The following is a 27,927-nucleotide window of genomic DNA, read 5'->3' as shown; positions in this document are numbered from 1 at the left end:
ATAAAATAAAAATGTTAATAAGTATTTCTTATAACTAAATACCTGTACAACATGAAGTTAGAGGTGGGATTCAATACAAAATAAATCTAATTAATTAGAAACTTTGTAATTAATGAATCTCCATTACTCTAAATAATGTATATTTTGATATGACTGAATCAATGAAAACAATAAATGAGCTTAAAAATCAATAAAATTAAACAACAACAGAGATTAAAACTACTTCTATAATAATATAATAATAATGCAATGAATTTTATATAGTGCTTTATCATAGACACTCAAAGCATTTTACAAAATTAAGGCATTATTCTTTCACTCCACACTTAGTGGTGGTAAGCTACTATTGTAGCCACAGATGCCCTGAGGCAGACTGACAGAAGCAAGAATGCCATAGTGTGCAATAGGCCCCTCCCATCACCACCAACAACACTTACTCACACACTACATTCATACTAGGCAATGTGGGTGAAGTGCCTTGTCCAAGGACACAATGACAGATACCACTGCAGTGACTGTCCCCCACTGTGGCCCCTCTCAGAGGTCTCCATCATCTACTGACCAGACCTTTGAAACAGAGATTTAAACTCTATTCTATTGTAACGCTGCAATCATTCTATGTTAAAGAACATCATAAACAGTGCAGGGAGGTCATCAGGCACACCTGAGTGGAAACAGAGGGATGAAGAGAACCTACAGACTTTAACACACACACACACACACTGGGATACATCAACTAACAAGGATGTGATGAAGACATAATTGAAGACATTTTAACAATAACAATAAACTAAAATAAAGCCAGAGAAACAGAAGATAAGATGCAATGAGTCAAAGAAGACACACAACAAATGTTTGTAATGTGTGTGTGTATGTGTGTGTGTGTAATGATGAGTGTGCATTGTGCTACAACAACAGTGGTGGTTCTTGATAACAATGATGTACAATGGGTAATACCATGATTACAGAGATTACAGAGCTGTAATCTGGTGATGAGGATGAGGTACGTGCGCACACACACCCACACACCCACACACACACACACACACACACACACACACACACACACACACACACACACACACACACACACACACACACACACACATCACCAATCTGAAAGTTTATGTTGTTCGTTCCTGTCTTTTTCCTCCACATTAAAAACACTTTTTAGGCTGTTTTTTTTCCTCATCTTTCCTCTTACTTTCTGCTGAGTCATGTTGGTTTGCAAACACATCTTTGATTTGTAAATGTGTGGATTGTTCTTCTTTTAAATGGAGATGGTTGAATATATTTATTTGCTCAGCTGCTGAAGAACAGATGCACAGCGACTCGTTCTTGTTACATAACAAACGATGATGACTGTGTTTCTAGACTCTGATGTTCAGTGAGTCTGCTACAGCAGGGGGAGGGGCTAGGGGAGGTCATGATGTGAGGCCCCCACAATGAGCTGCCCTCATATCTGCCTGCATGCTTGTCAAAAACCATTGATTCAAATTGAGATAAAAACATTTTTATTAACCTCACTGACCTCCTAGTGCAGGGGCCAAATACGGAGCATGTTGATCTCTAGTGGGCCACACATTTTATGCAGGAAAACAAGTAACATTGTTGTTCCCTAGTTTACACTTTTACATTTATATTAAATACAAAATATGTAAGAAACCAACAATATCCAATGAATAAGTGACAGATATCAGATATATGATATCAGATATCAGGATCTACACTTTACATTTACTAGATTTTGTGACAAATTTCTATTTAATTAAAAGATCATTTTATATCATAATTTATGGAAAATTTAATGGTTTTGAAAGAATTTTCAGTTTTTTCAACAGTTTAACATTAAAAATGACTGCAATCATTAGATATAAGCATCGGAAGCATCTGAAAATCTTGATGAGTTTCATTCACACAATGATTCATGTTTTTACGAATTGGATGCCCCAAAGGGCCAAATTTGCCACCCGGGCCATATGTTTGATATATGTGGCCTCTGGAAAGGGAAGGAGTGTAAAAAGTGTTTAAAAACATTTGTTGGTGAGAACCTGCAACTCGCTCCATTACAAAGCATGCAGCAGAGACTGTTTCTGTATGTGAGAGGAAAACGTAAACATTCTGCAACTTCAAATGACAAAAAATAATCCAAAGAGTTGAAAAGTTGATGATCTGGAACAATGTCACTGATCTTTGGATCTTTTCTGTTTCATATCTCTAATGTAATCTCTATTATTGTAGTAGTAGTCTTCCTCCTCAGAGGTAGTAGTCTTCCTCCTCTATGTCTCCGTGCGTGTCCTGGAACCCGAGGGCTTGGATGTCATGGGTGATGTCTGTGATGCGTCGGTTGAACTCCTGAGACCCTGAAGCCATGGAGCAGCTGTCGTACCTGTAGAACCAACAGACAGAGGTCAGAGGTCAGAAGTCATTGTCCAGTGAGCAGAGCTCCTCCTCCTCACCCTCTCATGGCCGATGCTGACATGTTGCTCATGCTGCGTTTGATTCGTCCAAAGCTGTCCGTCAAAATCCCACCTTCGCGGATTCCAATGCTCTCCAAGAAACTCTCGAACGCTCCCACGTCTTTGTCTGGGATGAACGGACGCATTCCTGGGATACAGAGAAGACACAGCATTTATTTACACAGTGGACAAACACAACAACACACTAGTGACTAACAGTTTACGTGATATGCAGATGTTAGCACAATAAATGTTTTTTTTCTTAAAAAACATGATTAAAAAAATCGAATTAAACAATTTTTGGATCGATACGATAATCGTGTGATGAAATATGGCGATATATCCCTGAATCATTTTTTTGTCATACCCTTAGTATATAATAGACAGTATATACTAGTGGGTAGTATGGACATTTACAACACAGCCTGTGTGTGTGTGTGTGTGTGTGTGTGTGTGTGTGTGTGTGGGTGTGTGTGTGTGTGTGTCTCACCCAGCAGCAGGAACCTGTGTGTGTCTCCATAAAGCTGCAGTAGTTCAGAGCAGAAGTGGTGGATGTTTGATCCTAGTCTGTATTCTCTGAGTAGGACAGCAAAGTGCTGCAGCTCTGCTGCACACAGCCTGTTACGGAGCTACACACACAGTCACACACACATACACACACACACACTCATGTATCCTGTGTCCCACTCACAGTGATCATGTAGTCCTGCATCAGCACCAGTCCAGGGTTATTGTCTCCTGTATCACTGACTGTGGTGAGGCTACGGTGAGAGTCCTGTAGAGAGAGGGAGGAGCTCTCACTGTACGTCTCACTGTAGTAAAGATCAAAGGCTTCCTGAGATCCATCACTGAGACACAGAGAGAGAGAGAGAGAGAGCTGTAGAACCAATGTCATCAACAACCTGCACATAACAAACTACAATATTTGCATTTCTGAAGAAAACGCAAGTGAGAATGCAGGTGCTGGCTTGTGTCATTAGCATAGCGTTAGCATTAACAGTAGCCTAGCATAAGCATAAGCCTAGCGTTAGCATTAATATCAAACTAGTATTAGCATTAGCATTAACCAAGCATTAGCTTTGCATTAGCAATATCCTAGCAATAGCATTAACCTAGCATTAGCTAAACATTAGCATTAACAAGGCATTAGCATTAGAATTAATCTAGCGTTAGCAGGGTGGAAAAAAGTTGAAAAGGTTGAAAAAAGTTCAAGGTCGTAGCTGAACATGTCAAAATCAGTAGAAATGAATGTGAAAGAAAATGTGTAATAATATATAATAATAATAATTTTTGATAGATTATTTGTCAAAATTGGACAAACGTGTAGGAGGAGTTAAAGCAGGTAGTGATGTCACCTGCATCGTCACTAATAAAGAGAAACAAATCAAACAGTGAAGATGCAGCAGACGTCACTGGTGAAGTGTTCACGACTTACTACGAGCTGCAGCTGAACTCTGGATCATAACTGTAGGAGGTATCAGTCAGACAACTGTCACCTACACACACACACACACACACACACACGGTTCACATAGTGTGTTGGTGAGTCCTGTTGATAATATAAATATATAAATACACTTATGATATAAGCTGATGTGTATGAACACAGCATCACAGACTCAGACTCCACCCAGAATGAGATGAATACATGATTAGAAACACATCTGTGCTGTAATAAAGTCACACTGTTTATTCTCAATTAATTCATATTGATTTAACTCACTAATTCAAGCATTCACACTCAATGTAGTTTTTAGTCTGAATTATGGATTTTAAATAATTATTCCTCAACAGTGACATAAGTCTGCACAGTTTCTCTGTGTTGTAAACCATGTGTTGATAAACACGTTTATATCCTGTTTCGTAGTACAACTGCCCTGTGAGGCCTGTAAGAGAATGTATGGTTAGGTGAAGCTAACGCAGATATATCAGGATATATTGATCCAGGATATATTGATCCAAATATTGACATGGTTGAACAAACTAAAATAAACAACAGAAAACAAAGAAATCTGAGGAAAAATGATCAGAACCAAACAAACACACTCACTTCTCTGCAGCCAATAGCGGTCCGGCATGGTGTGATGAAACCCCGCCCTGTCCACGCACTCAATGGTCTGATGACCGTAGATTATCTGGAACATCTGACAGATCAATGAGCAGTACTCCTCTGCTGCCTCCTGTACACACACACACACACACACACACACACACACACACACAGACGCGCATGTGCACAGACACACACACACAAACACACACACACACACACACACACACACACACACACACACACACACACACACACACACACAGACGCGCATGTGCACAGACACACACACACAAACACACACACACACACACACACACACACACACACACAGACACACACAGACGCGCACGTGCACAGACACACACACACACAGACACGCACACACACACACACACACGCACAGACGCGCACGTGCACAGACACGCACACGCACACAGACGCACACACACACAGACACACAGACACAGACACACACACACACACACACACACACACACACACACACGCACACACACACACACACACACACACACACACACACACACACACACACACACACACACACACACACACACACACACACACAATAATGAAGTCATGTTAAAGTGACTGTGGATGTCTGTATAGGAACTCTGGATTTTCATGATGGAAACCATAGAAAGGGAGAATATCACACATTTACACATTATTTTTGTCATAAAACGTGTGGTTTGTGTAGCGAGTGTAGCAACACAGTGATTTTATCTTCAGGTAATTTCTGGATCTTTATAACTAGATATTAAATGTTAACGTCCCCGTTTCCTTTTTCTGATGTTGCTACAGATGACACTTTGACCTTGAGCCATTTCGCGACACACTCCCGTAGTAGATACATAGTTTATTGTCTCAGAGACGTGAATGTTAGTTCTGTCCTACGTCAGATACCTTCACACACACAGAGGAACCCCCGAGTCATTCTGCTGGTGACGTAGTGTTAAATGTAGAGAAAAGGCTTCTCAAGGTCACGTTAGGAATGAATCAGCGTAATATTAATGCTCTTGTCATCAAACCCTGCTGGAGTGGTAGTGTGAGCTGAATCTGAGCTCACACACACACACACACACACACACGCACACACACACACACACGCACACACACACACGCACACAGACACAGACGCACACACACACACACACAGACAAAGACGCACACACACACACAAACACACACACACAGACACACGCACACACACACACACACACACACACACACACACACACACACACACACGCACACACACACGCGCACACACACACACACACACACGCACACACACACACACGCACACACACACGCACACAGACACAGACAAAGACGCACACACACACAAACACACACACACAAACACACACACACAGACACACGCACACACACACACACACGCACACAGACACACACGCACACACACGCACGTGCGCACGCACACACACAGACACACACACATGTATACAGTATATAATTATAAAAATGATTGATCCCTCTGTACCTACTAAATAAATCATAGATATATGATGAAAAGATTAGATTATAGATGTAGACTATATGGGAGAGGTGTGGTCTCGAGGCAGACCATTTGATGACTTTAGACTCGACTTGAACTTTAACGTCAGTGACTAGGAAGGACTTACTACTTCCCCCAAAGACCAAACATGTCGCTGTAAATGGCTGTAGCCGTGTGTGTGTGTGTGTGTGTGTGTGTATGTGCTGGGTGAGTGAGGGGAACACATGAAATGTCGCCGCCATATTGGACAGGTCTCCTCACTCTATGCTAGCACTAGAGAACAACTATGATGGTGTTTTGTGCAGCCTTTAATGGTAATAACTGGCGCATTTTCAAACCAGATCTCGTGGGATTATACTTCACAAGTAAAATTGAACAATACTTTAACATTTATGATATTATGTCATAGTAACTAACGTTATTTACGTGTATTAGAGCAGGAACTGATCCTCTCTCTCTCATAGTGTTTTCTTCTTCTCCACATGTTGAAGGTTTCCAGTGATACAGACGTGAGGAGGCAATAAAAGATGTTTTAAAGGAGGTTTAGTTTCTCTGTAGTGAACATTTTAAAGCTGATCATTATGATCAGATTATCAGTTTAGAGATGATGTGAACACATCTGTCTTTAACTACACATGATGTCATCTACACAGAGTAGGTGTATTTTTACTGTATATGCTAACAGAGATATCTATGATTCATATGGAAATTAAAGTTAATATCACACTATGATAAACATGTTTTTCTGCATGTTTAGGAATTAAATCACACAAAATAAGTGTTTTTAATAAGAATCAAATGAAAAACAACATCTATTATGATTTTTTTTGTTTTGTTTTTTAAATAAAACGTGATATTAACAATATGCAGTAATTCTTATCAACATGTATTGAATACAAATCAAGCAATGTTTTGCATATTTGTGTGTGTGTAATAAATTAAAATGAACAATCAAACTTCTTTCTTTTATGAAATATCAAATTAATTTATTTATACATTTACCAATATTATATAGACTACCACATGTCTTTGTTAGAGCATAATACTAATAATAAGTCTTTTTGCATGAAAGCACATTTTTTCAATGTTGACAGCATCCTGTTTCATAACTAAATCTCTGCCGTTTGTAACAAACTAAACCATGTGAAAATCGGATAAAATTTTGGGGAATTATGATGATTATTGTAATTAGGGATAGGCCAAGATGGCGGTCGCACTGATTGTCAGCTCCAATAGCCAGTGTCAGTCTATGAGGCGTCTACGTATATACGTATATAATGTCTATGGTTTTTAAGACAGTATTCAATCAATCAAATGAGTCTGGTTTTTTTTTTCACACAAACTACTAGTTTGATATGAAGCTGTCCTTACATAGTGACAGCTTTAGCAAATATGAGAAAAAGTCACTTTTAATAGAGTTGCAGACTGCACCTTTAAATCGTGTTCTCTTCAGCACACCAGACTCCATTTACAAAAACTGTAATTTTACTTTGCATCATACAACAGTTGTTCTGTTTATTTCTGCCTCCTTTGGGCCATGTTTGTAATTGTATTTATTGATAACTAAGCTGAACAAACACTGAAGACACTAAATAACATAATTATTGAAGCAGCAGTTGAACTTGTCTCTTTTTAGCCCAGACATGTAAACACCAAAGGCCTGAAAAAGGTGACAAAAAAAGATCCATCGTATGAGATCCTCTCCCAGAGAATTTTTTAAATTTTAACACATAAATTAAGCAATGTTGAACACTCTGAAGAGTACACTAAGACAAAATACACTAATTCAAGCTAAAAAAAAAAAAAAACACGTACTGACAACACTCAAGTTGTGGTTTGTGAAAAACAACAAAAATATATATGAAAAATTGTGATGTTAAAATAAAAGTATCAAACATTTGTTACTTAGCAGCAGTGCTGCTGAGCGACTGGTTTTATAGTCATTTCAACAGTTTCCATCATGTGTCTTGTTTCTAAACAAACCTCTCACGCTTTCTTTGTTGATCCATGAAATTTTTACCAGAAACTCTTTCGTTCTCCACTTGTTCTCAGCTGCTCTTCCACCATAGGGTTCTTTTTCTTACTAGGAGTTTTATTTTGCTGTGCTTTGAAATGACATTGTTGTATTCTGCTCTATATAAATAAAGTTGAATTGAATAATAACTGGCAAACATTAACAGAACTTACATAGGGCACTATAAAATACATTTGATTTTTTGCAAACTCCATTTTTTTCCTTCTAATTCTGCGTTTTCCACATTATTTATTTATTTTCTTAAATACATTCTATCTATTTTTTCATAAAATATTGGTTTTCAACTCTTATGAGTAAACAGAATGCATAATAAAAAAAAAAGAATCATTAGAATCATTAAACAGAAATGTATGTCAAAATAAAAGTGTCATTTAAAACCATGTCCATCCATCCATCCATCTTCTCCCGCTTAGCCGTTTCCGGGTCGCGGGGGCAGCATCCTCAGTAGGGAGGCCCAGACTTCCCTCTCCCCGGCCACTTCCTCCAGCTCTTCTGGGGGGACCCCGAGACGTTCCCAGGCCAGCCGAGAGACAGTCTCTCCAGCGTGTCCTGGGGCTTCCCCGGGGCCTCCTTCCGGAGGGACGTGCCCTGAACGCCTCACTAGGGAGGCGTTCAGGGGGCATCCTAATTAGGTGCCCGAGCCACCTCATCTGGCTCTTCTCGATGCGGAGGAGCAGCGACTCTACTTTGAGCCCCTCCCGAATGACTGAGCTTCTCACCCTATCTCTAAGGGAGAGCCCAGCCACCCTACGGAGGAAACTCATTTCGGCCGCTTGTACCCGTGATCTTGTTCTTTCGGTCATGACCCAAAGTTCATGACCATAGGTGAGGGTTGGAACGTAGACCGACCTGTAAATCGAGAGCTTCGCTTTTTGGCTCAGCTCCCTTTTTACAATGACGGACTGGTGCAGACTCTGCATCACTGCAGACGCCGCACCAATCCGCCTGTCGATCTCTCGCTCCATCCTTCCCTCACTCGTGAACAAGACCCCGAGGTACTTGAACTCCTCCACCTGGGGCAGAACCTCATCTCCAACCCGGAGAAGGCACTCCACCTTTTTCCGGTCGAGAACCATGGACTCGGATCACACGTGTAAACTCTAATTAAAAGGTAGCTATAGATTGTACTGATATGGATTATTATTTTTAATTATTTATAATCATGTCATATAAAGATGTATGAATGACAGCAGCATTAATGTCACCATATTTCCTCTCAGGAATCAATAGTTTCCTGAATCTGATCAGATTTACTAAGTTTGATCAATTTAATTTAAATAACCTAATTTAAATGATCCTGATGATAATATTCCAGATGTTTAGACAAATATAGACACAAGATACATCAGTTATTTCACCACTAGGGGTCAGACTATTAGAATCTATCAAGTTATCAATAATCTACGATGATTCAGACTCTATAATCTCATCCATAAAAACACAGATCTTCTGTAGCTCTGATGAGATGTTGTTCATATTAAACACTGAGCAGGTGAAGCTGATGGAGCCTGCTAAGCCCCTCCCTCCCTGTTTGTAACTTCACCAGAAATGGGCGGAGCTTCACAGACACTAAAGTTAAGTGGGATCAGCTCAGCTCTGTGTTTATGAGTGTGTGATGAGTTACACACTTTATTCAGAGTGAGTGGCTGATTAGACATGTTTAGCTCTGGAGTGGGAGGGGTGAGCGGCGGGGGGATTAATGACCCGCCCCTTCATGATAACTGTGTTTCATTCACATTATGTCACCTTTAGTGGATTCAGTTTTTAATGGTCGATGAAATGTTTCCATAACGTATAGAGCCCTACTGTACATACCTCATAAGTGTCTGTGTTCTCCTGTCTCTAGTCCAATCATGTGACGCTACGCACTCACATATTAGTCCTCCACAAAGGAATATGTAGTAAATGACATCTGTTTGTGTATTGTAGATATGTGTGGAACAGATTGAACCTCCAGTAATAAACCTATGATGAGAAATACACTCCCATTATTAGTGATAGTCCATTTACCTTTACATTTAATGTGTGATTTGCCAGCATTTACTTTGAGGCAATCAGGGCAGGTTTTTAAAAAAAATTAATATGAGGGATAAAAAATATAGTCAACGTAATCTCTTGTGTTCTAATGCAATATGTTCATTATAAAATAAGAGACGGGTTATGCCAGTTTGTAGTGCGATATACAGTTAAAATCCACTGCAGCGCATTTTAGGCAAATTACATTTGAATTTTGTTTTTCTAATGTGAAGAATTTTAACATGTGAAAAAAATATTAAAAACGATGAATAAATATAGATGATCAAAGTATACGTGGTTTGTGTAAATATTGCTAAAGGATTGTTAAAAGGACTCGAAAGTACTCACAACTCAAATGGTGGAGGACTCGGGACTTGAAGGTAAGACTTGAGACTTACTTATGACTTGCAAAACAGTATATATCGTGAGCTTAATGTAGCTTCAAGCTAAAAATCAAACATCCACTTTGTTAAAATAAAAGCATTTCTTCTTCTCTATCATTAGTTTTCTTAACACTTCTGTAAATAAGGCTCTTATTTTGAAGTTAACATGAAGTGTAGTCAGTAGACCAATGGAGAGTATTTAAAAATGAATGAAATGTGTCTCTATGAGTTTTATGGATCAAATGACTAGTGTTGTGTACAACACCACACTATCAGAGACCAAGACTGGCCCGAGACCAGAATGCACCGAGACCAAGACCATAAACATTTTTTTTTCAATTTAAAAAAATCTATAAATAAATAAAATTATGATAAGGTTCAACAGTTAAATAACATCTCTCTTTAATTTTAGTTTATTTTAAATACATTTGATGGACAAAAAAGGTGCCAGTAAAAAATTAACTAAAATATTAAAACTACTACTGATAAATTCACAATTATTCTACATATTTGAAAACAATATTTTTATGTCAGCTGAATGTACAGCAAGTGTTTAAAAGTATTTCTACCAATAAATAATGATTATTGATTCTGATTCTTTCAGTTGTTCAGGTTTAACACGTCACAGATTTAATAAGATCATTATTTAGTTTGAAAAAGCCTTTAACAGGTTATTTTTATTAATTCACTTAGTTGATACAGTTTAATTTAGTTACTGTAATATTACTAGAATATTTAATTAACAAAGGTTTCCAACTGTAACTGTAAAAGTGAAACTTTCTGAAATAAAACTACAAACTAGTTGTCATCAGTGTAAAAAACATAGATCTACAGGTAGATGTGAAACTAAATAAAACAAACCCTGGAACAGTCATGTGACAAATTAATCAATAGTTAATGTTGAGAATTATTATTATTATTCTGATACAGTGGAAACAGAAACTATAAATACTAATTATATTGTGAACCTGTTTATATTGTAGGGAACATATTATAGACATAAATGTAATTAGAGTCTAAAGATAAAAAATACACCACTTTAAAAATAAAATAGACTAATATTAAATCTCTTTACAGTTATTTGACTCATTCTGTGATAGTGCAATTTACGGTGATGACTCACTGGTGACGACATAATCCAAGATGGCGGCGGCCTGGACTACAGCTGATATTATGCATATGTGTGTATCCATAAAATGAAGAGTCCGTCCTTAAGACTGCTCTACTGTAAAGTGTCTTGAGATACCATTGGTTATGATTTGGCGCTATACAAATAAAGATTGATTGATTGATTGATTGATATTATGTAATAAAGCCTTAAAATACATGAATATAATGAAAAGAGTGAATGGACAGAGACATAAACATGTAGACTTATTAAACACACACAGACTTATTAAACACACACAGACTTATTAAACACACACAGACTTATTAAACACACACTGACTTATTAAACACACACTGACTTATTAAACACACACAGACTTATTAAACACACACAGACTTATTAAACACACACTGACTTATTAAACACACACTGACTTATTAAACACACACAGACTTATTAAACACACACAGACTTATTAAACACACACAGACTTATTAAACACACACTGACTTATAAACACACACAGACTTATTAAACACACCCAGACTTATTAAACACACACAGACTTATTAAACACACACACACAGACTTATTAAACACACACAGACTTATTAAACACACACACACTGACTTATTAAACACACACTGACTTATTAAACACACACAGACTTATTAAACACACACAGACTTATTAAACACACACAGACTTATTAAACACACAGACTTATTAAACACACTGACTTATTAAACACACACAGACTTATTAAACACACACTGACTTATTAAACACACACAGACTTATTAAACACACACAGACTTATTAAACACACACTGACTTATTAAACACACACAGACTTATTAAACACACAGACTTATTAAACACACACTGACTTATTAAACACACACAGACTTATTAAACACACACTGACTTATTAAACACACACAGACTTATTAAACACACACTGACTTATTAAACACACACAGACTTATTAAACACACACTGACTTATTAAACACACACAGACTTATTAAACACACACAGACTTATTAAACACACACAGACCTCAGTAAACACAGTAAACTGAACAGGCTTCACCGTTCGGCTGGCACTAGGACCCAGAAGCAGAGTAAGTGCGTCCCCTATCCAGCCTTCACAGACTGTAATATCACCAGTTTATCATTTTACCAGTTATTAGAGCTACTGTCTTTATCAGAGATAATATTTATTACTAGTTATTGTTTTCTGGAGTTTTACTGGGATTTTTACCAGTGATTAGTTCATATCTACCTTGCTCTCTGCGGTCCAAACTGACACCATAGTCACACACACACACACACACACACACACACACACGTCACTCAGTCACATTAAGGAAGGTTGTGGTCATTATAACAGGGTGGATTAAATAATGAATAAAGGATTGTTTTATCCTGTTCTTCTCCGTGTTATTATCACATTATAAAAAAGGTTAAAAATAGCAGGAATTAGTGCTGGTCTCTAACGGTCTTGACGGAAAATCCCGAGTCCGAGACGAGACCGAGACCTTTAAAAGACTGGTCTTGACCACCACAACACTACAAATGAGCACATGTTGATATTCTACTTGGTCACTTTCTCACTTCAAAGTAAAAGTGGAGAATCAACAGAGATATTTAGCCTCAGTGTGAACAAGGTTTTTAACGCTGGAGGTTCCAGATGCATCATGGGAAACTTGGAAGTAAACTTCAGTGAAAACGCTCATAATCATACTATTTGGATCGATACAAGAATCGCAAGGTGAAATATCGCGATATATTACTGAATGTTTTTTTTAATACCCTTAGTATATAGTAGACAGTATGTGGAGTGGAGAGGACATTAGTGGGACATTTACAACACAACCCACGTTTCTACTGAATGGACCCAGAACCGTATGTTCAGGGTAATTGTCTCCTCTCTAAACTCCGCCCCCTCACTAAGGGTGTGGCTGTGTTGTGTCTCTGATTAATGAAAACCTGGCGTAAGAGGAGTGATGAGTGGGGAATGTTCTGTGAGGAACCCACCTTGTTCTCCACGGCCAGGATGACCAGGTTACAGTAGGCGTCAGGACAGGGCGTTGGTTCCAGAGGGTTGTGGTTCCTTCTCTCCCAGCTCCCATAGCTTTTCCCTCGTTCCCAGCTCCCTGTACAGGAGGCCTGTCGTCTCTCCCAGCTCCCCCCTCCCCCTCCTCCTCCTCCTGCCCCGTGCCTCCTCTCCCAGCTGCCCCCGCCCACTCCGACCCCCCAGCTCCCGCTCATAGGCCTGGCCCTGCGGTTCTCCCAGCTTCCTCCTGTCTTACGTGTTTGCTGCCGTCTCTCCCAGCTTCCTCCTCCACGCTTCCTCTCCAAACTTCCTCCTCCTCCTCCTCCTGCTCCTCGCTCTCCAGCTGCTCCTCGTTCTCCTGCTGCTCCTCGCTCCACGCTCTGGTTCTTGTCGTGGTTGTTCCTGGACAGCGACGGCCTCCAGTCCACTCCACAGATGGTGTGGCGTCGCTCCATGGTTCCCCCGGCAGGACGAGGGTCAGCGTTGCTGCTCATGGTCTGACGTCGCCCGTCCACGCCCGTCGTCTTCTTCCTGTCCAGACTGTCGCCGCCCGCCACTACGCTGTCCACGTTCAGACCTGACACACAAACATGATAAAAGAACATGTTCAGCTAATCAGATTACACTTTAACTCATGATAACCTGATACAGGACACACTACGGAAGAGGATTAGGGACAAATTTAATGGACAAAATCACTTTGGGGAAATCATCCATCAGTGTTTTAATAAAGAGGCGGAGCATCTAGTCCGTCTGTGGATATTGAGGGGCTACGGAAACACATTAGGACCAGTTTGGATGAAGAATTGGTCCGAGTCAGTTTCTGTAGATTTGACTTTATTAGAAAACCTTCCACTTTTATCACCATATTAGATTTGAGTTTATATTTGAAATTTCAACTTTACTGTCAACATTTGAATTTTATTCTCAACTTTAATCTCCACATTTCAACTTTAATCTTAAAATTTCATCTTTGTTCTCGAAATTTTAACAACTTTATTCTCGACATTTAAATTTTAATCTCAAAATTTCAACTTTAAAGGGGAGGTATGATGAATAAATGACTTTCTAATGGTTTATCTACAGTGATAAACATCCTTTAGCCTCAGTCAGAGGGACAACGTGTAAAAAGTTCTGTTTTGTAAAAAGTCAGCTTTAAACGGGACAGTTGGATATTCCCCGTACCTGACTTCACCTACAGGAAACTCCTCCTCCTGACAATCCTCTGTCCTCCTACATGGACATAATACACGCCTCCTAGAATGCGAGCTCCTCCCTCTCCAAATATCTAACAGCTAAAACAACACTGCGGTATAATATAGAACTTACACTGTAACTGATTGCTGTAGTTTCTACAGTAAGAATATACAGTAACTTCTTGTTTTTGTGTTTTACAAAGTTTAACTGTGTACTGCAGTGCATCATGGGTAAAAACAGTAGCAGTAGCATTACTGCAGACCCCTCCCACCCTGCACACAATCTGTTTAAACTCCTCCCCTCTGGCAGACGCTACAGATGAGTGTACGACTGTTCCCCCAGGCTGTCACTGTGATCAACACTAAACAGTCATAGAGAGTCAGACCTGAGGTTTATTCCATAAAGTACGTTATGTTCAAACTCTGAGTATGTTCAGGCTGAAATGATGAAACTCTGAGTATCTCATTCCAAAAAGTGAGGTATGTTATTCTCTGAGTATGTTGCCATGGCAACATTGTCCATGAACTAAACCTGGTCACTGACAGGTTTTATCAAAGAAACCCTGGGTTTCTACCTGGCTCCGCCCACCTGAACACTTTAATAAACTTTAACACTTTTCTCTGAAACACATTAGTGACATCACACACCACAGACGTGTTCACATCATTACTAATGTTGTGTTGATTTATGTTTATTTATTTTTTATCAAACAGTAGTTTTCTTTCTAACATTGTAGATGTAGATCATTAAGTGAAACACACTGAGAGGTTGATCTACATTAAAACATCTACTGACGTCTGTAGTAAAGTTCACTGAATACAAACCTGTAGATAATATAAAGGAGGAAATGATCATTTTGTCAAACTCAAATACAGAGTGGGCCAAAATTTAAAACTGAACAAAGCCGTGGGCCAAGGTTGAACAAATTACCCTTTTAATAGGGACCAAACAAGTTTTGCATTGAATATTGAACAAACAAGGCTTATATAACTTTATAGTGACATGCAAAATCGAGTTTCAAATAATAATAATAATAATTAAAAAATATCAATGGCACATCAAACAAAAGTTTCATAAAAATTGAATGCCTCTTTTCTATTTGCAGCCTTCTGAGGTAAATATCAAAATAAACTTTTTTCACAGGCTAATAATAATTTGAAAATAAAATAACAATAATGAATGAATCAAACATTCAAGCCTTGAAGTAGCAAGAGAAAGTGCATGAATAAAACGTTAATTATTTGCTACACTGATTTAGAGATCTGCGTTTTTATGGTTTGCAGCAGGGAAATGGCCAAGGTTTCTTTGCAGCAGCTGATTCTCCCACAGGCAGAGTTTAGTTTTAAAAGCTCTCACTGACATATCTGTGATGCTGTAGCTGCAGGTTCAGCGCATCAAGATGGCTTGAGATGTCACACAGAAAGACCAGCTCTCATGGAAACTTTAGCTCCTGGAGCTCTGCTGTGTCCTTCCCTTTGCTTTGCAGAAACTGACATATTTCTTCACGCAGCTCGAAAAATCTGTTCAGTACTTTTCCATCTCACGTCTGTGTGTGTGTGTGTGTGTGTGTTCCGAACCAAACTCGTCCAGAAAAGACATAAACTGACGGTGATTCAGACCTTTGGCTCTTATAAAGTGAACAACTTGTGTTACTGTGGTCATAACATGTTCCATCTTTAGCACACAGTGACTCTTGATGTATGATGCAGTGATAAACAGATAGCTCACCTGCACAGTTCTCTTCCCGCATCTTTTCACGAATCCTGCACCAGTCCATTCTTTTTACCACTCATCGCTGGTGCACCATCAGTGGTTAATCCCACGAGTTTATCCCACGGCAGGTTTATTTCAGTTACACATTTGCAAACCTCCTCAAAGATTTCCTTCCCTGTGGTTGTGCCATGCATGGATTTAAATCCCAAAAGCTCCTCCGTAACACACAGATTTGAGTCGACACCGCTGATGAAGACTGACAGCTGATCTCATCCACAGCGAGGGAAAAAGAAACAAAATCTTTTCCCTTTTCCATCAGCTGGTCATGCAGATTAGTGGCAAGATCACATGTGTTCCTGCTCAGGATTACGTTTGAAAAGGCCTGATTTTTCTCTGGGTACACTTGGTCACAAACCTTCAGCATTTACTTTTTAACAAACTCTCCCTCATTAAAGGGTCGGGTTGATTTGGCGATTTCTTCTGCCACGATATAACTCGCCTTTACAGCAGCCTCACTTTGTGCTGTGGCTTTTTTGAACATATTCTGTTGTGAAACCAAACCTCTTTTCATCTCCTCTACTTTCTGCTCCTTTGAGTCGTGTCCTGGTGTTTCGTTTCATAGTGTCGCCTAATGTTGTACTCCTTAGTTACCGACACGTTGGCTCCACAAACGAGACAAACAGGTCTGTGTTTTACATATATAAACAGATATTCTGTCTCCCACCTGTCGCCATTTTTGGTAGGGGTAACACAGTGACACTGACAGTTGTATGAGGCAGCAGCACATCTGGAAGAGAGGCACGGGGAGGCGGGGTGAGCCGGCCGGCTTTCAGCCGAAGCGTTGCGCAAGAACACGGATCGCTACTGACACAGAGGAGAGAGCACGGCTGGCGCGCCAAAACAACAGCAGAGCATTATGGGATTTGTAGTATTAGCGGTGAATGCGGTGTTACAGCGGGACCGCCACTGTATAATACCAGCGGGCCAGCTCTAATGTTAATTTGATATTGCCTCAAGGGCCAAATGAAATTACACGGCGGGCCAGATTTGGCCCGCGGGCGAGAGTTTGACACCCTGATTTAAATCAATCTACTTTTAAGGCTTGATTATTGTTTTATATTATTATACAGTTAAATCTGTAGATCATACGTCTTTGAAGGTATGATGGGCAGTGAAGTGTGACACTGCTCTTGAAAGCAATGGGTCGTGGGTTCACATCCCACTTCAGTGTTTTTTTATGACTTTTTTAGGACGTAGAGATGAATCTGGTGATAATATTACATTAAAATCAATATAAATGATTAGATATGAAGCATCAGTCACTGTGTTTATATCCAGTGTAACAGGAGGACTCTCTATACAGACATCCTATGATGCTGACACGTCTCCTCAGACACATTTTATTATTATTATTCACCACTCGTCACGTCACTGAAGAGATAAAGTGATGAAATGATCATAAAGTGTGACTAATAACACGTGATTTAAGTAAGTAAGTAGTTTATTTATAAAGTGCTTTTTACAGATAAAATCACAAAGTGCTGTACAGAGTTGTGGTAAAAGTACAAGTGCAACACAATAGAATAATAAAACAAGAGTGCATAAATATCATAAGAGCAGCAACATTAAAGGACAAATAAAAATTAAAATCCAGTAACTAAAAGCTTTTCTGTAAAGTAAAATCTTCAGCAGTTTTTTAAAAGTGACCACACAGTTGAGCTCCCTGAGAGACTGGTGCAGGTTATTCCAGAGTCTGGAACACCAGGTCTCCTCTGGTTTTAAATGTAGTTTTTGGGGTCTTTAGGAGACCCTGGTCTGAAGACTGAAGGCATCGCCCTGATGAGTAGGGGTACAACAAGTCTGAGATATATTTAGGGGCCTGACCATGTAATGCTCAGAACGTGAGAACTAATATTTTATATTCTATGTGAAACTTCACTAGAACCAGTGCAGAGTAGCTAGAATGGTGGTGATGTGGGATGTTCTAGAAGCACCAGTTAAAAGTCTGACAGCAGCGTCTGAAAGATCTGGAGTCTGTTTAGGGTCGACTTATTAAAACATGTAAAAACAGAATTACAGTAGTCAATACGAGATGATATAAATGTGTGTATGACCAGTTATAGATCTGATTTTAATAATAAATACCTCACTTTAGAGATATTTCTCAGGTGGTAAAAACAGTTTTTAGTCAATTGACGACAATGTCCCTCCAAAGACATGGACTGATCAAAAACAACCCCAAGGTTTCTGAGGCTGGTTTTAACAGATGAGCCCAGATCACCAAGAGAGTTTTTAATTAGAGGATGTTTTTATCAGATGATCAGAGTTTATGTTTTATTAGAATTTATCTGGAGATAATTTTGATGACAACCAGTTTTTGATACAGGATATACAATCTAAGAACTCAGATAAAAAGTGAAACGCTGAGTCATTAAAGGAACAGTACAAGGATTCAAGGATTCAAGATTCAAGGTTCTTTATTGTCAAATATGCCCCATGTTAAACATACAGCACAGATGAAATAGCAATCCCCCCCAACCCCCAGTGCAAACCTGCAGTGCATAAAAAGAGCACTTAAAACACACAACAAACACACAAAAAAAAACAACTAGCAATACTATACAACAAATAACTTAACTAAAGACATAACAAATAACAAATAACGAACAACAATGAGGTAGAATGTGGATAAATTACTATGAGGTAGAATATAAATAAATTACAGTATTAATAATATAAACAGAGTGCAGATGAAGTTAAAAAGTGAGGTAGTGTGCAAATAGCATAACAATACAATGACGGCTGTGCAGAGTTTAGGGTGCGTGAATTAGTGGAGCACGCAGGGGGTGGAGGTGGAGGGGGGTGATGCCAGGTCCTGTAGGGGCAGACTGTGGCAGGATGAAGGGGGGGGGGGGGAGGGCAGAGGGGGCAGAGGGGTGAAGGAGGGTAGACAACTGAGGGCAGAGGGTGGAGGGAGGCGGAGGGGGGATGGAGGCAGGGGCAGGAAAGGGAAAGGGGATGAGTGGACGAATGGGAGGGAGAGCAGGGAGGGAGTTGAGTCTCCTGACAGCCTGGTGGAATAAACTGTTCTTGAGCCTGCTCGTTCGAGCACGGAGACTCTGCAGTCTCCTCCCAGATGGCAGCAGGCTGAAGAGGCTGTAGGACGGGTGGGTGGGGTCACCTGCAATCCTGGTGGCTTTGCGGGTGAGACGTGAATTGTAAATGTCCAGAAGGGGGGGAAGAGAGACACCAATGATCTTCTCAGCTGTTCTCACGATGCGCTGCAGAGACTTACGGCAGGACACGGTGCAAGCGCCGTACCACACGGTGATGCAGCTGGACATGATGCTCTCAATGGTGCCACTGTAGAATGTGTGCATGATGGAGGATGGGGCTCTTGCTCTCCTCAGTTTGCGGAGGAAGTAGAGGCGCTGATTAGCTTTTTTGGCCAGTGATGCAGAGTTGAGGCACCAGGACAGGTCTTCGGAGATGTGCACACCCAGGAACTTGGTGCTGCTCACCCTCTCCACTGCAGCACCATCGATGGTCAGAGGAGCATGCTGGGTGTGCGTTCTCCTGAAGTCCACAACAATCTCCTTCGTCTTCTCAACGTTCAGATGGAGATTATTGTCCTTGCACCACGAGGCCAGCCTGCTCACCTCACTCCTGTAGATTGACTCATCGTTGTTGTTGATGAGACCCACCACAGTCGTGTCGTCCGCGAACTTAACGAAGAGGTTGGAGCTGGAAGATGGGGCGCAGTCATGGGTCAGCAGAGTGAAGAGGAGGGGGCTCAGCATACATCCTTGGGGGGCCCCCGTGTTCATCATGATGGTGCTGGAGGTGTTACTGCCGACCCGAACTGCCTGTGGTCTCCCTGTCAGGAAGTCCAGCAGCCAGTTGCACATGGGGGTGCTTAGGCCCAGGTTGTCCAGTTTGTGGATGAGCTGCTGCGGGATGATGGTGTTGAATGCTGAGCTGAAGTCGATGAACAGCATTCTGACGTGGGCGTCCTTGGTCTCCAGGTGGGTGAGGGCTGAGTGGAGGGCAGTGGAGATGGCGTCGTCGGTCGATCGGTTAGGCCGATATGCAAACTGGTAGGGGTCCAGGGTGGAGGGGAGGGCAGACTTGATGTGCTGCATGACCAGCCGCTCGAAGCACTTCATGAGGATGGGGGTTAGTGCGACCGGGCGGTAGTCATTGTAGCAGGATGGAGTCGGCTTCTTGGGGACCGGGATGATGGTGGTGGCTTTGAAGCATGTGGGGACAACAGCTTGGCTCAGTGACAAGTTGAAGATGTCGGTGAGGACATCTGTGAGCTCCTCTGCACAGTCTCTCAGGACACGACCTGGGATGTTGTCGGGACCTGGCGCTTTCCGTGCATTTGTTCTCTGGAGGGATCGCTTCACGCTATCCCGGGAAAGCGTCAGTACCTGGTCGCCAGGAGAAGGTGGCGTCTTCTGTGCTGGGGTACTGTTGTCTGCCTCAAAACGAGCAAAGAAGTTGTTGAGGTTGTTTAGCAGAGAGGTGGAGCTGTCACAGGTCTGCGGAGGGGGCTTGTAGTCCGTGATGGTCTGGACCCCCCGCCACAGGTTCCTGGTGTCTCTGCTGTCGGTGAACCGGTCTGCGATCCTCCTGGAGTATTTCCTCCTGGCCAATCTGATGCCTCGTGACAGGTTGGCCCTGGCAGTCCTTAGGCCCCCCGCGTCCCCAGCTCTGAAGGCAGTGTTCCTGGCCTTCAGGAGCCTATGGACTTCACCTGTCAGCCATGGCTTCTGATTGGCCCGAATGGTGAAGGTCTTGGTGACCGTGACATCGTCCATGCACTTTTCCATGTAGGACGTGACCGTCTCTGTGTACTCCTGGAGGTCGGTGATGTTATTGTTGGTGGCTGCTTGTTTGAACATACTCCAGTCAGTGGTGGAAAAGCAGTCCTGGAGTGCTTCTGTGGACCCCTCAGGCCACACCCGTACCTGCTTCCTAACTGGTTTGATGGCTTTAACCAGTGGCCTGTATGCTGGCATTAGCATAACAGTGGAGTGGTCTGAGGCTCCGAGGTGGGGGAGGGGGAGGGCTTTGTAGGCCCCTTTGTTTACAGTGTAAACATTGTCCAGAATATTATTACCTCTAGTGGGAAACTTGATGTGGCCATGAAGTTGTGGAAGCACACTCTTGGGGTTCGCATGGTTGAAGTCCCCAGCCAGGATGAGAAAAGCATCAGGGTGTGCTGTCTGCTGCGCACTGATGTGTTTGTGGAGATCATTCAGAGCCTCACTCCTGTTGTTGGTGGAGCCAGGAGGGATGTAAATTGCTACCAGCAATATGGCACTAAATTCCCTCGGCAGGTAGAATGGCCGGCATTTAATAACCATAAACTCCACAACTGGTGAGCAGTGCTTACACACTACCACCGCGTCTCAGCACCAGGCATCACTGATGTAAACACACAGACCCCCGCCGCGAGTTTTTCCACCCTCGACGAGCTCTCTGTCTGCCCGGTAGCATGTTAGCCCGGCTAGCTGAATAGCATGGTCCGCAACACTGTCATGAAGCCATGTCTCCACAAAAACAAAGACACAACACTCACTCACAGTCCTGGAAGTTGTTCGGAGTAAGCGGATTTAGTCCAGTTTATTATCCAGCGAGCGTACGTTGGCCAGAGTGATGGTCGGGATAGCCGGCCGGTGAGGGCTAGCCGCTAGCCTAGCCCGGATACCTCCACGCTTCCCCCTCTTCTGCTTCCTTGTATTCCGACCGTGGCGCTTCCACTTTGGGCTTGTTGCAGAAGTGGGGGACGGTGATCGAGCAGGTCTCCGGAGCAGAACGCAGTCCCGTAGCTCTTCCGCTAGCACTGGATTAACCTCCGTATTTGTGGTTTTGCCGATGTCGAGCAGGACCTCGCGGGTGAATGTGCGCCTTGGGGTTAGTGGGGTTAGTGGACGCGACGAAGACGGACAAATACACACAGATATAGGTTTGCAGGGAGAGAGAGGAGCCGCTGCGTGCACCCGCGCCGCCATCATAATTAAATTATTAATTACAACTGGATATCATCAGCATAAAAATGATTAGATACATTTTTAAAACCATGGATCAACGACCAAGAGGCATCAGATACAATAAAAACTAAACAGGAACCAGAACAGAGCCCTGGGCTACTCCACATGACAGACATATTAGACATTACATCATTAATTACATTACATCATTAATAGTAACATTAAAGGTTCTTCTATTAATATAAGAGGTAAACCATTGGAGAACAGCACCAGAAAACCATCTCAGATGTAAGTGGATCAACCAGTATACTATGATCTACTGTATCAAAGGCAGCATCAGATCAAGTCAAACTAAAACTGTGTAACGACCAGAGTCAGTGACATCATCACGTCACTAGAAACTTTCAGAAGATCAGTTTCAGTGGATTGATCTAAAACCAGATTAATATTTATCATAAATATCATGCTGTTCCATGTGTGAGGTTAGCTGCTTAGCAACCATTTTCTCTATGATTTTAGACATGAAGAGAAGCTTAGATATGGGTCAGTAGTTTATAGGTTCCCCTGGATCAAGATTGGGTTTTTTAAGAATGGGGTTTATTATCACATGTTTAAAGAAGCTGGGGACAGAGCCAGATAAAAGTGAGAGATTTATTAATTTTACCACCCAACGACCAACAACATCAAAAACGTTTAAAAGCAGAGAAGTAGGAACAATGTCTACAGTTTCATCTTTCCTACTAAAACCTGAACATCCTGTAGGCTGACAGGAGTGAAGGAGGACCATGAGCTCACGGGCTGATGCACTGCACAAGCTAACCAAGGGAGGAGTGATGCTAGCCCTGATATCTTGTACTTTATTTACAAAGAAATTTAAAAATGGTTACAGTCCTCCTGTGTGTGTACAGGCACATGGGACGGTGAGGGTGCAACAAGATTTTCAATAGTATTGAACAAAACCTTGGGGTTTCTCTTATTTTGCAAAACAAGATTAGTAAAATAAGCAGAGCGGGCATGCTTTATTAATTCATTTAGCTCCATTATCTTTTCTTTTAAATAGAGTCTGTGCACCTCTAGTTTAGTGGTTTTCTACAACCGTTCCACTTTCCAGCAGCTTCTCCTAAAGCTAAAAATAGCTTCATTCATCCACGGACAAGGTTTCTTATTAGAGCCTGGAGTATTTTTAGCTGGTGCTACTGTGTCCAAAACAGACAAACAATGGCTATTGAAGTTTGTCATAAAAGTGTCAACATCATCACAACTAGTAAATGTAGTTGGATCGAAAGAGGCAGAAAATCCACTGATTGCTGCTTCATTAAGAATCAGTCTCTGCTTGTTCACATTAGAAGTAGTCTGTACCAGTGTGATTGACAGATTAAATATGATACAGCAATGATTGCTTATTTGTTAATCTTCAATACCTAGATGATCAATCATTAAACCAAAAGAAATGACCAAATCTAAAGTGTGACCTTTAGTGTGTGTTGGACCTGACACATGTTGGACAAAGTGAAAAGAGTCCATTAGAGACATCAGCTCAGCTGCCATAGGACAGGAGGAATTATCAACATGTAGATTAAAATCACCAAGGATTAATACATAGTTTAACAATATATGACATAAACTCAGAGAATTCATCTAGGAACAAACGAGCAGGACCAGGAGGTCGGTAGATTAAAACAGTAAAAAGAGTGTTCATTTCCAACCTTACACATCTGGAGCTCGAAGGAGTTGAACGTGTTCATGTCCAACAGTCTGCAGCTGAAAGCGTCTCTGTATACGAGCGCGAATCCTCCTCCACGACGTGTAAGCCGTGGAGTTCCAAACACGGAGCAGTCCGTAGGGCACAGCTTATTAAGATGAACGTAGTCATCTTCCCGTTGCCATGTCTCCGTAATGAACATCAGATCCAATCCACGGGACATAAAAAGGTCCTTCAGGAGGTGAGATTTGTTGGCTAGTGATCTAGCATTCTGCAAGCCGAGGCGTAGAGTCACTTCCTCGTCGGCCTGTGTAGAGCTGCTGCGCAGAGGACAAAGCCACCCGTGATCCACACCCCGATGCCGGTGACGGCATCTGCGGAGCGGCGCTTCGAGCGGCAGGTGACGCAAGCCGGAGAACAGACGCACTGGAGCCACGGGTTGAATCCATCGTAATCCATATGTTAACTGGCATCCAGGATCAGTCCCAGGGTTTGACCTCCAGAACGCCTTTATCCTCAACAGGACTCCACCACGTTTACCCCGTTTTTTGGCACGCTTCCTCCGGAGGACAGGTGAGCGCAGTAGGAAGTCAGGTACTGACGCCAAGTGAGGAGGAAGTCTGGATGTTTGATCCTTAGAGTTGAAGCCCAGACATACATCATGTGAACGATTAAGAAGAATAAGTTCCTGACGGTTGTAAACTATCAGCGCAGTGATGTTTTTGCACAGAAAACCGATCAGTGCGGCTCCAAACAAAAGTTCAAGCAGAGCGGGCAGACGGCAGCCGGTACATGCTGGCGCCATCTTGAATCGCATTTAAGCCACTATAGTCACTGAAGACTGAACACACCTTTAGAACAGGATCATATTCATCAAACAACGGCTTATTTCACCATCAGGGTAAATATATCACTATTTTCCGTTTGGTTGTCATGGCAGTTTGAGTAATCTTTGATCCATTGATGATGGCTTTTTATCGCGCACGTGCACGTCAGTAACCCAAGGTTTACATACTCAGGGTTGATTGATCCACTTCATACCAGCTGTAATGAATCAGATACACAGAGTTTACCATGGAGGGTATGTTGACCTAGAGTTTATGGATAGACTCAGAGTTTGTTAAACCTCCTTTATGGAATACATATCTGTTTCTGTGAAATAACCTGGAACTAAACATAACAACCCTGGATCAATCTGTCACTGTTCATGTACATAAACATATAATATTTAAATTATTATTATTATTATTATTATTATTATTATTATTATTATTATTATTATTATTATTATTATCTTATCTTGTTATTGTATTGTGTGAAAAATAGCACCATACTGTACCTTTAATCTCAACATTTCGTCTTTATTCTTGATTTGCCAAAAAACAATTTTTCCATCAGAATTGGCCCTAATCCTCTTCTGTAAAAGGCAAATAGAGGCCCCCTGACCTGTTTTGAGGACCAGCAGGTGCAGTGCGTCATCTCTCAGGTAGGAGGCAGCAGCGATCTCGTGTGTTGGAATCCTCATCAGAAGTTTCTCGTTGTCTCTCCACGTCAGCAGGAGGCAGCGCGCTGACAGACTGAGGATACAGTCCTGGTCTACGCTGGTCTTTAGAGGGAGAACCTTCAACTGCTGCACACACACACACACACACACAAACACACACACGCACGCACGCATACGTACACACACACACATACACACAGTTTATCAGCCTGGTTGTTGTAGGAGCTCATAATACATCACTGAAACCTGAAATAACAAAGGCTATAGCCGTTAGCCGTTAGCACCAGTTACGCAGCCCAGCTACGCCACAAACATAATTATCTTTCCCACTAGAAATTCTACCAACGTCTTGTTCAGATGATCAGATCATAGAGGTTATATACAACTAGAACTAACTGCTATTCACAGAGAGAGCTACGCAAGATCCAGTCCTGTCAATCATCGTAATATATGTCATAAGATCCCATTTTTCAACCTCAAATAACTTATTTAAAACAAAGTTGACATAAAAATGATCACTAGAACACATTGTAGGTGATAATAACTAATGATCACAGCAGAGTTTAGCTTTGGAAAAATAATATGTGACCAGTATTTTAACTTTACAGTTTGACCCACATCCATCTGTTATCATTGAGAAGGCGGGGCTTATGACCTATACTGCAGCCAGTCAGCAGGGGGAGCTCTAACAATAAAAGCCTCACTTCACCGTGAGCGTGCTTCATCCATTTTTCAGTCTATGGTTAGCACACACATCATAACATGTGCTTCCTTCATTAAAAACATGAAATATTTCACTCCCAGTGTAAACTAATGTATTGATGTTGGAGGAGAATGAACCCCAGGATGAGGGAGGAGCTAAAAGGTTAGCATGTAGTTAGCGTGTCGTTTGATCCTTTTGGATTCTTTCATGTGTAAAACACATCTGGTTGGCCTATTTTAGCAGTTTGTGTGCTATTTTGCTAATTATGATTTTTATTTTATTTTCTATTTGGTTTTTGATAATCATAGTTGTGGTGTTTTTTTTTTTAAATTAACAATTAAAAAACATCACAATGTTGTTAGCTTGTAGTTTACATGCAGTTAGCACGTCGTTAGCATGTGTTGCTACCAACCCTAGCCGTGTCCAGCAGCTGCAGCAGTTCATCTCTACTCGATGGATTCAGAGACACTGAGACCCAGGTCAGCTGACCCAGGAACTGAGGACAGAGGTCAAAGGTTAAACAATGGGCCACAGGAAGTGTTACCATAGTTACTCACAGCTAACATCAATAAAATGAATGACACTACAAGTGGTTATGTCCAATCAGCTAAGAGAAGGGGCGGGACATAGTGTTTAATAAGCCAATCAGATGTGACCTGTGTAGAAAATTACAACCAACACTGGTTTGATCATAGAAGTAGTTTTAGTTCATCTGCTCTCATTAACACTTTAGATGTATTTACTAAAACAATCATAACTTTATTCATTCTCTGGATGTAATCAGATTAACGATGTATTGATCAGAGGACACGCCCACCTTCACCTCCTTCTCCACGTAGTCAAAGATCAGTCTCTCAGGGTGGATGTAGAAGTCTGGAGGATAGAGAGGAACCGTGTGTAGCGGACGACGATAAACACAGCCACGATCTATCGGTCGGCGACTGGATTTAGACCAAACCAGACGTTTGATGGGAGACACGAAACCCTGGAACGGATTATAGACAATAGATCTGTTCCTGTCATTTGTAGACGTCTTCCATTATAGACATAAACATTATAGACCAAACATAGAAGTGTGTATAGATAGATCTTCCTCACCTTCCTGGGTTTCTTTGGTTCGTAGTCCATGGTCCTGGTTCTGATGGAGGGTCACATGATCAGGACCAGGTCACGACTGGATCAGCATCTCTATGAGCTCATCTTTGGTTTCAGCTCATCTTTCGTCTGACATGGAGCTGATTTTACACACACACACACACACACACACACACGCACACACACACACACACACACACACACACACACACACACACACACGGGAAGCAAAGGAAGTGGACCTTTCCTGTCTAAAAGGAAACTCCACCAGGAGCTGATTACATCCATTCTTTTGTGCAGATAACACACACACACACACACACACACACACACACCCAAACACTAACCCTTTAAAT

At 41.4% G+C, this 27,927-nt stretch overlaps 1 protein-coding gene across 1 annotated transcript; it reads right to left on the bottom strand.

Moving 5' to 3' along the window:
* Positions 1-1,707: 1,707 nt before the first annotated feature.
* On the bottom strand, positions 1,708-27,716 carry ccm2l (CCM2 like scaffold protein). Its single transcript, XM_028453521.1, has 11 exons — positions 27,575-27,716; positions 27,294-27,461; positions 26,889-26,972; positions 25,716-25,899; positions 13,640-14,235; positions 4,510-4,639; positions 3,895-3,955; positions 3,151-3,307; positions 2,950-3,088; positions 2,460-2,607; positions 1,708-2,389 (listed from the first exon to the last, which is right to left on the bottom strand). The coding sequence occupies exons 1-11, from the start codon at positions 27,602-27,604 to the stop codon at positions 2,257-2,259; spliced, it is 1,830 nt and encodes a 609-aa protein (XP_028309322.1). The 5' UTR covers positions 27,605-27,716; the 3' UTR covers positions 1,708-2,256.
* Positions 27,717-27,927: the final 211 nt, after the last annotated feature.

Source organism: Gouania willdenowi, chromosome 7 (genome assembly GCF_900634775.1).
Source record: "Gouania willdenowi chromosome 7, fGouWil2.1, whole genome shotgun sequence".
Lineage (NCBI taxonomy): Eukaryota > Metazoa > Chordata > Actinopteri > Blenniiformes > Gobiesocidae > Gouania > Gouania willdenowi.
The sequence above is the reverse complement of the archived record's forward strand: the minus strand, read 5'-3'. Positions and strand labels throughout refer to the sequence as shown.

Bases quoted from the DNA above. Each gene is read 5' to 3' on its own strand.
- ccm2l (XM_028453521.1), bottom strand. From the start codon at position 27,604: ATGGACTACGAACCAAAGAAACCCAGGAAG. The intron at 14,236-25,715 runs GTCAGGGGGCCT...TTTGTGTGTCAG, and splicing joins CCTGCTGGTCCTCAAAACAG to GTCTGAACGTGGACAGCGTA. The intron at 2,608-2,949 runs GTGAGACACACA...TCTGTATCCCAG, and splicing joins ACACAGGTTCCTGCTGCTGG to GAATGCGTCCGTTCATCCCA.